The sequence below is a fragment of the Serinus canaria genome, chromosome 8, assembly GCF_022539315.1.
Source record: "Serinus canaria isolate serCan28SL12 chromosome 8, serCan2020, whole genome shotgun sequence".
Classification (NCBI taxonomy): domain Eukaryota; kingdom Metazoa; phylum Chordata; class Aves; order Passeriformes; family Fringillidae; genus Serinus; species Serinus canaria.
In genome coordinates, this window is record NC_066322.1 from 21,933,687 (window position 1) to 21,948,272 (window position 14,586).

The 14,586-nt window shown below is 36.6% G+C and overlaps 1 protein-coding gene across 2 annotated transcripts in view; it reads left to right on the forward strand.

Annotated features, from left to right (window-relative positions):
• Positions 1–14,586, forward strand: part of DENND1B (DENN domain containing 1B) — a 150,787-nt gene that overhangs the window by 109,289 nt on the left and 26,912 nt on the right. For both annotated transcript variants that reach the window (XM_018912069.3, XM_018912071.3), the window contains 2 exons: positions 7,380–7,481; positions 11,297–11,387. In XM_018912069.3, coding sequence (XP_018767614.1) covers positions 7,380–7,481; positions 11,297–11,387 — 193 coding nt within the window. The remainder of the gene's footprint in view (positions 1–7,379; positions 7,482–11,296; positions 11,388–14,586) is intronic.

The window sequence follows — 14,586 nt, forward strand, 5'->3', positions numbered from 1 at the left end:
AATGAAGGTGGCACATACTGAGTTTGAGATAAAATAATTTATCAGAAAAAACTTAGGGATTAATTTCATCCATCAGTCCAGATTACTTTTCTTGCAAACTACTGGTAGTAGTTGGTTTGATCAAATGCGAGATGAGATCAGGTGACTTGAATTCTGAGGATCGGGTGTTTGGTTATCTGATGGATTCAGATAAATTCAGATTTGACAGGAGAAATTCATCCTCACTTGAGGAGTCAAGTTAGTAAAGCTAGTAGGTGTATGGAACATGGGTAGGTATTTGTTTGGGGGTGCTAGGAGCACTCTAAGGAGTATGGTATTCCTTGATGGAAAGGATGGAAAGGATTCTATGGTATTCCTTGATGGAAAGGATAGGATAGTTATTACTTGCAGAAGAGGGCTTTACTGGGGGGATCTTTAAAATACTTCTCCCCAAGTGGTTCTCTTCCAGTCAGTCTTTTGTACCATGGGCATTTTGCAGAGCAGCTGCAAAGCTGTGCCACTGAGAGCCAGTGTTGTGAGAGGGCAGGTAACCTGTGCAGGCATGCAGTTGTGTACAGCTTTAGTTCACGTGTTGGTGTTTAGCAGCCCTCTTACAATGTGGAAATCCTGTTTGCATTCCATACAAAAAGGGCTGTAGCTGCTTTAGAAATCACTGGATTTCAACACACTGCTTGTTTCAATAAAACAGATCATTTCAACAAAACAGATAGTCATCCTTTATTCCACAGTGCCATCACCTGAATGTAATTCACTCCTTAGTCTAGAGGTGAGGACACTAGTCCATGCCAACTCATGGCAGCTTGCAGTAAGAGCTGTTAAGTCAAAAAGTGTCTTTTGGACACTTAGGATATGTGCAAACAGAAGGGTGTCAGTCTGCTTGATGTCCTTAGCTCTAGTCTGACCAGAAATAAGCTTCTGTCAGTCCTTTGTTTTGGTAAATGTGGAACTGAGTGTGCAAGTTCTTTAGCAACCTGGTTAGCATCTCTTTTGAAATGAGCTCTCCTTTTAACTGTTTGCCATTTTATTTCAGTTTAGCTGTTGGCATATCTGAGATCTACATTTGCACTGTATTGGAAACTGTGCACTGTGCATCATTTCAACTGGCAAACATTTGTCAAAATGACCTTTGAAGTCTTTCTTTCTGCATTATTTTCTTTTGCAGATTTATCTGGTTTTGGCTCCACTGATTGCATATAAGAGAAGATATTTATGAAACCATTATGGCCTGATTATTTTTTTTTTAAGACAAGTTATTTCAGAATATCTTAGCGGGCAGAAGTCTGCTGGCAAATACTAGCACATCTTGGATTGATATCAAGTTGTCCAAAGACAAAGCACATTTAAAAATAAATAAACCCCCTTGTAACTGTTATTTTGAGCTATGTTCACATAATCTTAACTAATTCAGTATTTCACAGAATTTTTGTTGAGAAAGAAAAATTGAATTTGCTCTGGATTAGTGGAAATTAAGAAGATTTTCACATGATTATTCAGCTCATTCTGCATTTGCCTTTTCCTTTGTGAATTGGAAAGCTGAAAAAAATCAAATCATATTTGGCTGTATTAGGAATATTTGTCAAGAGTCTCAAAGCTGGATAACTGCTATTGCAAAGAAAACACTACCCTTTGTTTTGGAGTCTGTGGTGCCAGGTCTAATAAGGTAATTTCAACCACAGCTACAGACTTAATTTGCATTCTTTCAGGAACTCAAGTAGTATTTGTGTAGAAAGTTTGTAGGGGTAACACTTAAATGAAAATATTTTCCATATAGATTTGACATATTTTTGCTATAAATAAATTTATATTTTCAAAATCAAGAACTGAAGTGTTTTGGGGTACAGTTCTGAGGATCACAAACCTCCTGGTGAAAAATAAAATAATGTATTTGGACAGCTATCAATTGCTTGAAAGTTGAAAAACATGTCTAAGTGAACGATTTTCCTTGCAACAGTGTGTCCTGTATGATTTCAACTTGAAACATGAAACAACTGTCATTAATATTCACTTTGAGTAAAGAACAGCTTTAATAGTGTCTGTACTCATCCAACACTTCACTCCAAACGCTGTTCATCACACTGAACACTCATTCTGTGCAACTGTTTGTTTGCAGCACAGGACAGATTCTCCCCGGTATAGCAATATGTCTTGGACAAACGTCTAGCAATTATTGAAAAAAATGATTGGTGAAAGGCAAAATGGGAATCTTCAGGGGTCTTGCAGAGAGTTCGTGGGCCTCCAAAGGACCATATGGAAAATCTGACTACTCCAATACAGACAGGAAATATGACATGTAATAGAGAAAGTTTATAATAATTTTTTGTGCATATTAAATGATAATGAAACACTTAATCCAGTAAAAGAAAAGAAGAAATAGCTGATTTTTTCTGATTTAATCGTTACTAAATTAACCTGTCACATTGATATAACTGGTAAGAGTACTTTTTAATATGCTACACTTTACATTAGCAAATATTGTGTGATAGGAGTGGAGGTGTAGAGCAAAGCAGCCCAGCTAGTGCTAAGGACCTGACATTCACACAGTGTGCATTTCTGCCTTGACTGGGGTTCTGTTTCTAGTCTGGTGTTGAATGCTGAATACTCATGACTAGCTGGAACTCTGCTTTAGTTTGATCCAGAAGGAATCCACTTCACACATGGTTTGTGGGGATGATTGAAAGAATTTCTTCAGTGTCATTTGATAAATGACCTAAAAATAATCCAGAAAAAAAAGTATGAGCAGTGGAATGGTGAATTAAAATGGTTTTGTATATGGTCTCCTTCACATAGAGGGCTGCAATCCATTTTGAGACATTGTTTACTTTGGGTGCTCACAACTTGGCCTTGAACCCTGTGTTGCTCCTAATTTCTTTGGGTAGTCCAGCTTTTGGGGTTTTCTCCTGGCTAATACTGCATGTTCTATGTTTCAGAATTGAAGGCATGGGTGGGGCATAGACACAAATAGGGTGGTTGTGAAGTTTGTGTCATTTTGTTATCAGGGTATGTGTGATGTTGTTTTTCCCTGCTATTTTATTTTACACTTCTTCCTGCATCTACATGGGCAGATGAAGGCCAAGACTTGTACATGTTTTTCATAAATCATGTGCAATATGGTCAGTTAGTAAAATAATATGTGACATAAAGAATTCTGTAAAATAATTCTGTTGTCTGTCCCAGTCTATGCCTGGAGAGGGAGTGGTAGATAAGAGAAAGGAGAAGGAGTAGAAAAATATTGAATATAACAATATTTACTGTGATAGAGAATAATTTCCCCTCTTTTGGGGATAAAGGCCTTGAAGCTCTGGATGTTAAAAGAAATAAACCCAGAACAGCTTTGTTTCAGGTTTTGATGGCTGTAACATCACTCATCAGAAATGAAATGAAGAGCAAAGGCTGCTGGCTTGCTCTGGAATGCTCAGCCCCAGGAGTTCAGGGGGGGAATACACCAGGATAACCTTCATGGTGAAGATGGCACAGCCTGTCAGACCTCTCTTTAATTGATGGTTACCTGGATGCTTTGGGCCAGTACTGACAAGCAGTGCCATCAGCTGTCCAACAGATGTTGTCTTCAATGTACTATGAATCAGAATAATACAAAAAATAAATAAAATTTATATTGGAAAAAAATTGAGATTCAGACTGCACCTGAATTATTTCAGGATGAGGCGATAGTAAATGATTATAATTGAGTTTCAAAATTGCAGATATCTCTTGCAACTTGTTTACCTTACCCCCAAGAGCTGGGTACAAAAAGTACAGCAGCATACAGTAATGAAATGGCAGAACATAATTGGTGTTTAAATCCAGAGCCACCCTTTGTAATACCTGTTATAACTATTTATTTGGCTTCCATAAGAATTCTGGTTTACATGTTGAAAACCATACTGGGTTTCAACATACTGTGTCAAGGACTGTTATTGGTTCTTTTTTGAATGTAGATATTGTGTTAATAGGAGTTGGTTTTAGGTATAGTTTAACTGTAAGAAATATCAGTATATTTGAATCTTGGATTTTTTTGGCTGATTGCAAGAAATTTACAAATTTTTGAAAAGTTTCTTTGTAAATGGTACCTTCCTGAGAAGAATCACAGAACATGCTCTATTACCACTTGGCCATTATGCCTGAATGTCATGACAGAAATTTTTAAGAAGAGGAATTTTAATACCAAAATGAAATTATATTAATTGTTGCAATAGAACCAATAGTTGTGATGAGTCATGCTAGAGTGAGGCAATGTTTTCTGCAATAAAAAAGTATTTTTACTTCTTGTTCAAGTTAAATATCACTAGATTTAGAAAGCACAAACACACCTTCTAATCTAGGGGTTTTCATTCCTTTTAAAATGATCGCTCTGGTTTAGCTCAGTTTTCATGTTCCATTGAGGTCTGTATAAATAGCTTGCTTAAAATGTGAATGTAGCTTAGACTCAGAAATTCCTGCTGTGTGTGGCAAGCTATGAAAGGGGAAGAAAATTCTATAGCAACTGTTGTTAGAAGGGCAGATATCATGTTTGGGCATAGATTGTTTGGTGTGAGTATTAGCTGTCTACTTTTCAGTACAGAGTCCCCACTGGGCTTAGATCGAACTTGTTTTGAAAGAACATTGTAGATCAATACAACAGGGGCCAGCTGATGGCTGAGCAGTTAAATATCAGTGCAGAATTCTCCAAAACTCTGTTTCTAAAGGTAGTCAGCTGTATTTGCTGAAACAGGAATGGTACAAGCTTTATGTATGAAAACACTGAGAGCTGGTTTTGTTTATAGTAATTCAATAATTCACTCATTAAATAGCACTTCAAAAGGCTTTGTGTTTGCAGTAATAATCTTAAAGATTTGGAAAACAATTTTGTTGGTGAGAACCTTGAGCAAATAAAAGAGCTAGGAGTTAATTGTGTTATTTAATGCAATTTCATTAAAGTTACCGCAGATACCCTGAGAAAGCTTCCATGTGGAATTCCTGCAGGTTTCAACAGATTTTCTCATTTTCATGTGCTGAACAGGTAGGAGCTTTAAACCTACTCAAATTTTTAAATCAGTCTCACAGTCAGCAGGTTGAAATAATAAGTTATGACCTTTGGATGTGAACTCCTTCTAGAATTAAATGATTTTCAGCAAAGAAATAGCTTTGGTTATTCTGTGTCTGAACTGTACTGATAAGAGAACGGATGCACCAGTGTATGCATTCTTACTAGGTATCTGAAACATTCAGTGATTAAAGGAAAGTATTTGGGAAAATATTACAGCCATGCACTAAAAAGGAGTGTTGAACTCTCATTTCCTGGTGTTCTCTTAGAAGGCTCCACCACGAGAAGTGCCATCAGGAGAGCTGGCTGGCTGCTCTCTTTTCCCTGGCTGGTGTGAAAGGGCAGAGCCAGCCTGCCTGTTTTCTCTCCTCTCGGGAGATAACCTCTCCTTTTTCATTTATCCCAGGAGAATTGGGAGACTGGCACAGGGAAGCATAGCTTAGGTTTTATTTTATTAAATAGTTTATTTTGAAAATATTTTCTCTTTATTCCTAAATTTAATATTTCCTAGTATATCATGAGCTGCCATCTAATCAGAGCTGCACTCCTACAAAGCCTCTGTGTTTCCAGAAGTGCTCTCTTTGTGTAACAACAACAACAAATAATTAAATAAATGTGATATATGTGTGTGTGCGTGTGTATGTATATATAGAGGGTTCTTTTAATTTGCTGTCTTGAAATTTCTTGGAAGAGCAACAGAACTGAGAAGAGTCTGCCCTCAGGAGCACTGTGTCTTATACCACCATGTGACTGTTCCATTTGTTTTGATGCACTTTGATTTGCTAAGTAGCTTGGGGTCATCTTCTTAAGACAAGAGTCTTTAGGAGCTCAAGAATAGCTAATGCAAAGTGGGTCAGGAAGGCAGTGCCATTTAAAGTACCATGAATATTTCAGGCTCTTTGGCAGATCCAGCATACCCTGCATGTGTGCAGTGTTCACCAGCTATTTTGGGATGAGTAGGGGGAATAACTTAGGTGCTTGTGAAGGTTTGATGGACACAGTGTTGTGTATTGTACTGAGCTGGGTTTGTGATTCAGAGCACTCAGCTACCCTGGGACAGGGCAAGGATTGTTCAAATCTAAGGCTCTAGTACTTCCAGTGAGAGAACTTTTCTAAAATCAGAGTTTCAATAAAGAAGTAAGGATGCAAGACTTGTTTTTATACTTAAATACTTTGCTGAGTTGGAAAGAAAAAAAAGGACTTGGAAAAGGGAAGTTTTTGATAGTATAAGAATAGATTTTAAAATGACATCACAGTGGTTTTACTGCAACATTCCCTTAGGTGACGCTTGAACCATTTAAAAACAAGGTGTAAGGAACAGTTAAAAATAACTTAGAGCTGCTCCAGCAAACTCAGCTAAGTGTCCTGGAGAAAGTGCTTGCTGGCAGTCTGGAAGCAGCTCCCTACAGTCAGCTGGAATGATGGGCAAATGCAGAGGTGCCATGTGCCATTGGAACCAAACAGGGCTAGGAGCACAAAGCTGGGGTGATCATGACCATTAAATTTGTCATTAAAATGGCTGGAGCTGTTGTGAAGATCAGTGTAGCAGCTGCCTTTGATCTTTCCTGAGTGGCTGAGGTATCTTATTCTCTTGTGGGACTGCATTGGAGATGTAGCTTCTGGGTAGTAAAATTTCAAATGGTAGATTTGGGTGGGGCGTGTTGTGGCATTCCAAGTTTTGTGTCTTTGAGATCTTTGGTAATTGTTGCTAGCCTGGTAATCATTTTGGTTTTGTAATCTTGGGTGAGAGGCCTCTCAGCTTTGCAGTGAAATCTGACTGTGTACCTTCATTGCCACACAAAGTTCATAATTACTGGTCCAGTTATGCCCAACAGCTTCAAGTATTTATCACAAAGTATGGAGGAGAATAAGAAGATTGGATAAATGCTCCTCTGGAACATCCAATGGTCTATGCACACTGAAGACAGCAAATTTTAAATGAAATTAGGGGATAACAGAGGAAAGAATTTGCTTGTTTATAAAGATTCTGGTTAACATCTCTTTCTTTCAATGAGTGTTGTTTTCAGTTTTTTGCCACAAGCTCTGACTATTCAATGAATACTTGTTTATCTTCTTTCATCATCTGCACTTTTCCCATGTGGGAAAATATGTTTTATTAAGTGTTAATGTTCAAACCTTTTTCATAAACATGTTTCAGTTTGTAGCCTTTGTTTTGTGTAAAAATAAAATAGACGTGTGTTTCAGTAATTTCCTGTTAAATCAGCAATGTATTTATCAATCTTCTCATGTCATGGTAGAATAAATATAAAATTAATTTGGTGCAGACAGATATTTTTGGACAGAATTACAGTGTATATGAATGCTCACCATGCTAAATTTTTCTGTTTCAATTTTTTAGGGAGAGCCTATAACTTTCTGTGAGAATAGTTTTGTGAAGCATCGTTCCAGTACAACTAAGCAGTTCCTGGAAACAGCTGTTAATCTTCAACTGTTTAAACAGGTATAAAGGGTGTAAATGGCCCATATTTAAGGATTTTCTGTTAAAACAGATCTGTATTTAACTACATTCTCCTTTCTGTCAGCCTACAAAAGTCTGGGATGAAAACTAAATACAAGCACTTTGGGTACAGTCAAGCCAGATTTGTTGTATTTTTATATCTGCAGTTATGGTTCAAAGGAGTGGTGGTGAAACTGAACAAAAAAATATCCCCAGGGTGCAGAGCCAGTGCAGCATCTCTTCAGAGCCAGTCAGAAACCCAACTAAACAAGAAAAATCAGGGATCTCCCAGCTTGATGGTTGAACTTCATTTTCAGCTCTCTTGGCTCATGCCCAAAGAGCCTGAACAGCAGAGTGCTTAACTTAAATTGGAATTCACTGGTCTTTATTTAAAAACTGGATTCATCTTGCAACTGCAGGTTTGTTTGCTGGGCTTTTTGAAATATGCACACAGAGAATGTCACAAACCTGAGCTATTGGGGTGGCCTGAACAGTATTCTAGCTGATCTCTTAATGCAGAATTTGAATTAATAGAGGACAAATTGTTGAATATCTGGGCACAGCTCAGTTATAGTTTGATTACAGTCTTTGAAATGGATTTTTTCTTTGATTTTATTCTGTAACTCTTTTCTCTTTACATCAGTTGACCCTATTGCATGAAAAGGGTGTTAAACTTACCCCTAGACTTCTGTGAAAATCAAGGAAAATGTGAATGAAATCAGAAGATTCATGAAAATATATGTTTGCCTGTAAATGTCTGGAATAATTGATACACAAGAGTTCATGTTTAAATAATCAGGGGGACTTCTTTGAAGATATACAGCCATGACAGATTAGGGAAATCTATTGTATGTAGAATCTTCTAATTTTTAAAAAGCATTTGGTGTTAATCAGAGGTTAGTGTCTATTGTAAAGATTTGTGTGAGGATGGTGTTTTATAGAAGTCCCCTGAAAACACCATCACAAAATGTGGCTCCTTCAATTTTACTGTGGTTATATAAAATAAGCTAAAAGAAATCTGAAACCTTTTGAAGTCTGGTTGATTGGATTGAAATGGGAAGAAGTAACTCATTGAAGTGTGGTTTACATTTTGGATATCTCTGTGCAATAAGGTAGCATGAAATTTTCTTAATAAAAAGCTGCTTACAAGCAATGTTTCTAGAATGTTGTCACACTGGCAGTATTGAAACAAAACCCTCAGCTGCCATGAATGGGCTGGCTCTGTACTTACCCATTACACTTTAATGTGTTCAATTAAACAGAATCAGTTTACAATTTGTTTATAGCTTGTTTTAATTGTATTTCAATTAAAGGAAATAATAGAGGATTAGGAAATAGTAACAATTTTGATGATGTGTGTAGTTTAATAGTTGTAGTAGGGGTTTTTTTATTCCTCTGGTTCTTGTTGCAAAGATTACTCCTACTTATTCAGTTAATCCTCAGCCCAGCTGCATCTTCTCCAGTTTTCCCACTGACAAATGAGCTGTTTTCAAAATTGTCTGTATTCAGAGAGACCACACTGTATTTTATTCTGCTCTGAAAGTCTTTTAAATAGAAAATAGTTCTTAGGGGCAGCCTTAAACCTGGACCAGGCAGAAAATTGGTACTTTAAATACACCCGTTTGGCCATAATTGACAAGTGAGCTTTATTTGTGCTGTTCTATGAAATCCTTCCTTTGTCCCTTTAATTTGGGTATCATGGAAGATAACCAACCTTTGTATCAAGCTGTAAACATAAGTAATTATAATTGCATCTAGTGTGTCAAATAGTTCTCATGAGTGTCCAGGGAAAATATGGATTCATTCTTAGAACTAGCCTGAAGCCTAATGTGAGACTATCTCTCTAAATAGTGTACTTGTGTCAGCAAGGTAATCTACAATGTTTATTGGGATTTTTCCTAACATGTTAGAAAGTGTTACTTAGAAAAATAATTAATGAATGCAGAAATCAGAAGCCTTTGAAAATTGTTAGTAATTCAAATTTCATTTACCATCTTCATGAGCTAAGCTCTCGTCTTGTGAGATATGAGCTGTTATTTTGTGGATATCACATTTAAGATGTTTGCTTCTAAAAACCTTTTGGTTTTAAAATTGATAAAATTACTTGGATATTCTGAATATATGTAGTCTCTCTTTTGGTTTTAGAACTCAAAATCAGTTGAGGATAATGTCTTTAGTCACCTTAAAATCCAAGGGTAACAAAATTGCTAGTTTTTCATTGGTAGTCACCCAAGGGTTCTTTGGATCTCAGAGTGAATATATTTCTTGGAAGAGCAGGCCCAGATTTTTCAGTCTGTGGGTTTGAAGGGTGTGGGTTTGAAAAATGGAAAGAGAAAACCCATAAATTTTATGTGTAATTCCACATGCTATTCTTTTCATGTAGCAGTTTAAGTGCAACCATTAACAATAAATTACTCAAAAGTAACAACTGCTACTACCACCACTACTAACACTTATCATTTATTTTAAATAATGTCTCCAGTATCTTTTTGCTAACAGTTCTCTTTGTCAGTATTTACATTAAATACTCAATTGGTGTGACCCTCTCATATTCAGTCAGTGTCTCAGCCTTCTGTTGATAGGATTTTCCCAGATGATGAGTATGTCCATAAATCTTATGCTAGTTTATAGTATGGAATGAATTCATAACTTTCCCCAAAGAGATAATGTGGTACAGTTCAAAGGAAGGGATGGGAGTGGAGGTTGTAGTTTTTGGGTTGTTTTTTTTTTTTTTTCCTCAGCAGTAGCTTAAGTTGCTCTTATCTCATTTTCTTACTGTGAAATAATCCAGTGATCCCACAGTGGTCTGACCATGAACCAGCCTATTTGGAAAAAGGCCAGCTTGGAGCAAAATGAAAAAATAAAAAGGAATTTAGACAAGGAAGAGAGAAATATCTTCATGCTTACCTTATTCTTGCTTCTGAAATTTTTGTACTCTGAGAAAGTTATTTTTTCATGTCACTAGTCTGTTCATTGGCAAGCATCAGATTGTCACTGACACTGTTTGGATAATCAGTTGTAAAAAATGATGCAGCCAAATAATGAATTCTGGTTCATTCCTATGGACTGTTTAGTACCAGTGAATAACTCATAATTCTTGCTAGAAGATGTAGTGTGTAATTGGAAAATTGCTTTCTCACTTTATCTGTCAGACTTAAGTTAGCCTTTCCAAAACAAAAAGGGACAGCTTGCTTCTTGAAAGAATTTTAAATCTATAGGAATGTGCTTGTTCTACTTCCTTGAAGCCAGATAATTCTTGAAAAGAATGTATTCATCCCTTCTGAGTGGTTTAATCATTAATTTTCTAATTTTGTTTTCTCTGACACATTTGGATCGTTCCATCTATGTATGTGCTCTTATTTGTAGCTGCAAATTCATGTGGTCTTGCAGCTGTAACCTCTGCATAAGGACAGCTGTTTCAATATGTATCCATAGATGCACCTAAATAAGGGTTAGTGCTTAAAAAGACCCGTGATTTGACAGAAGGACATCAGGGAATGGCTTGGTGACCTTTATATGGTTATGATAACAAATCCAGAGTTACTATTAATTAAGGAAATAAATTCTTTTCTTGCCATTAGAAAAATACAGGAAATAGAAATAATTTTCTTGGTCTATTCTCTATATTCCTGCTGCTCATAGTTACACCTGCTCTTGTGTAAAGATGTAAAGTCCATCTGGGAGCAGTGTATTATCCTTAAGACATATATGGTCTTGAACATACAGATTCCATTACAATGGACACATTTAAAACTCTAACACTGTAAAGCAATAGAAGAGACAACAAAGTGTGTGTGACCCTTTTTTTTCATCTCCAGTTTATTGATGGTCGGCTATCAAAATTAAATGCAGGAAGAGGATTCTCTGATGTTTTTGAAGAAGAAATCACAGCAGGAGGCTTTTGTGGAGGTACAGAATTAATTTGGGAGTACTCATTGACACTTCTTTGGGAACTGTTTGACATGATGTCCTCATGATGTTTTGTAAGTTTTAGACGTCATTGATCTTTTTTCTGTTCTATTGTTTCCCTTCATTCTTGGAAAGGTTTTAGCCTTTAACAAATCACTGCTGGGATACACATTATCATGTATCTAGTTACACCAGTGTATTAAATATGTGATATTAGATGTATGTGTAATATTAGGAATGTGTGTTTAATCCTGTAAAGTAATATTTATACTTCAGTATAGGATGAGATATTGCTATAGTGTTTACATTTTAAACTGTGTATTTACATATATGATGAATTCTGTGTAAACTGTATTTTCAGAGTAATTTTGACATTTGTGCTGCTTAACTTCTAGATAATTATGTTTTCTAGAAATGCTTCATTTTCTTTTCACATCTCCTTATTCCTGCAGTGTAGAAATCATGGTGATGTCCTGAATGTTAAGGGAAATCTGCTTTCTCCAATGAATGTGTTACTCTAAAAAAAAAAGCAGAAGTTTTTTTTTACTTTTATATATGATCTGAGAAGGGACATGGAAATTTATCTTCTTTGTAAACAAAAATATTATTCCTTGTGTTGTTTGCCTCAGTTGTGTTCTCTGACAATTGTTATGACGCTTTTGACATCAGCTAACCCATGTGGAGGAGTGCATCTTGAATCCAGTCTTGATTTTTACAGGATTATGGAGTGGTTTCGTGTTAAACATTTAGGACAGGTGAATTGCTATTTTAGCTATTGTCATATTTGAAATCCAGCACCCCACAGCTGCTCACTCTACTGCAGTCAAAACCAGCCCAGGTGTAAGAGATGGTATCAAAAGATGGGATCAATATATGCATGACTGTACAAATACTATCTTATGGTGAATCTTGAAAGTTGTGTAGAAGCTTCCTCAATAGATGGAGGTTATGTGATTTGAGCAGCTCCACTGAGGTGCAGATGGCAGCTTTGGATGGACTTCCTTTGCAAGGCTGTTTTTGAATGAGACACATTGAGGAGAGGATTTGGCCCCCACAGAGAAACTATCAAGTGCTGCAGAGCCATTTGCACCTCATAAAAAATTAATTTTTTTATTCTCAAAGTGCATAATTTCTTTTGTTCAAGATTTTCACTGCCTTCTGCCTTCTGTGTCTTGTGCTAGGATCTAGCACATAATCTGGGGTTTTGTTCTTTGATCAAATTGTGGTTAGTTGTACAGAGATTTACTTCTTCCCTGCCATTTTTGGGTAAGTTACGCCGCTCTGCAGGCAGATTTGAGACTTGGAGCATCCATTATTCAGATAGGTGATGTCAGTATTCAGAGCTCGTTTGCTGACTGCAGTTAGGGGTCAGGAGGCTGCAATAAAACTGCAGTGGAAGTTAGATAAAGCTTGTTTCTTGGCTGTGCTCTGGCAGGCTGTGAACTGTGTCTCACCTGGCTCTGCTCAGGAGGGACCGCTCGGCTCTGCTGGCGGTGCTGGGCTGCCTTGCACTGCCTGTGTGCTTTTCTAGTCAGACAAGCTGATAGTGCCAGGCTGTGGACAAATTGCTTAGGGCACATACTCAGTATTTACATAACTGCTGTCTCATTATTGTTATGAAGTGCAGGGCTAACAATATGTGTGCAATTGAAGGTGACATTTTGTGAGGCTAATGGGGTAGAACTATGATCTCTTTGCGGACTTAACTCCCATCAGCTTCAGCAGGAAGCCCAGGGTTTGGAAAAAACAGGTGAAACCCAGATTTCAGAGAAGTCACAGAAAGTTACTGTTAGCTCCAAGCTGTTAAAAGGACAGGTGAACACATTCTTAGCATAGACAGTATAATTTAAAAACTAATGAATCAAATTCAAATAGAAAGTGTTTCTTTAAGTAATCTCTTTCTAAATTACATTTGTCCACATATGCAAGTTTAACTAAACTAGAAAAGAAAATTGAAGAACAAATCTTAATCTTCTTTTTTTTATGATTTTCTTTAAAAAACAATGACAAAAAAGTTGTCAAAACTTATTTGTATGTCTACATCTGAAAATAAATTTGTGGAACATCTTCATTATAGTTTGCACTTTATAATGGAAATTTTATTTTCTATTACATTTTTTCTATAGAAGTATGAGTTCTCAAGTGCTTTTCAATACAAGACTATAGTGATGAATTGGTTTAGCACTCAGATTTCTTGCAGAATATGTTAATTTTTAATTACATTAATTTTACGACAGCAGGCTTTTTTTTTTTTATTGGTCTAATATCAATGATGTTAATAGAAGGAAAACTGAAAAAAAAAAAACATTTGAAACTCCCTTGTAATGATAATTTTTTTAAGGAATCAGATTTTTTTGCTAGGGCTTCAGAAGGTTCAACTCTAGCTGAGGGCATGCAGTGTTAGCATGGCTGTCTGTAGTAACCAGAGTATTTATCTGGTTTCTGATTGTCGTCCTTGAAGTGTCACTGCATAACAAGATGAACATTAAACTTGGTCATTTGCTGTGATCCCATTTATTGTTTCTATTAATTGTTTAAGTCAGGTTGTGACAGAGAAAGCTCAGCTGTGGAAAGAGTCACTATTAAGGACAACTCAAGACAGGTGATACATGAACATTGTTGACAAGAATTGAAGCGATGAAATACCATGTTAAAGAAAGCATTTATGGTTCATGCAATATCCTTAACACCCCAGCAGTGGTTAGATTTCACCTTGTACATGTAATTTATGTGCTTCCTTCCCTGACAGTTCTAGAGAGCCAGATCAAAGAAGTGAAAAATGAGTTGTTCTGCTTTAGGTTGCTCTTTGCCATTCTTAATAGAATCAAAATGATCATGAGGGTCTCTTCTCTCTAAGCAAGCACTGCTTTCACTTGTGTCATCATTCCTGAGAGTGTGGCTGTCTCAAAATTGCTTGTAAAACTTGAGTGGAATGGCTTTAAGTACCTGATATGAGCCTAAAGAGTTCATGTTTCTTCACCTCATCTTGAAAACTGGGAATTCCTTTTCCAATGATCCAGTTAGCTCTCAGAAATGTTCTAGGCCAAAACACACTCCTAGTGTGTTTTGGCTTTCATTAGCCATTGGACTAATTCTAGCCATGCCTTAGTTAGTGGATTAGTGTAACACTTGAGGAGTTTTTCAAGCTGTTAGAAGTCTGTAAAGTTATATCACTATGGTCCTTTCAACGTGGTCAGAC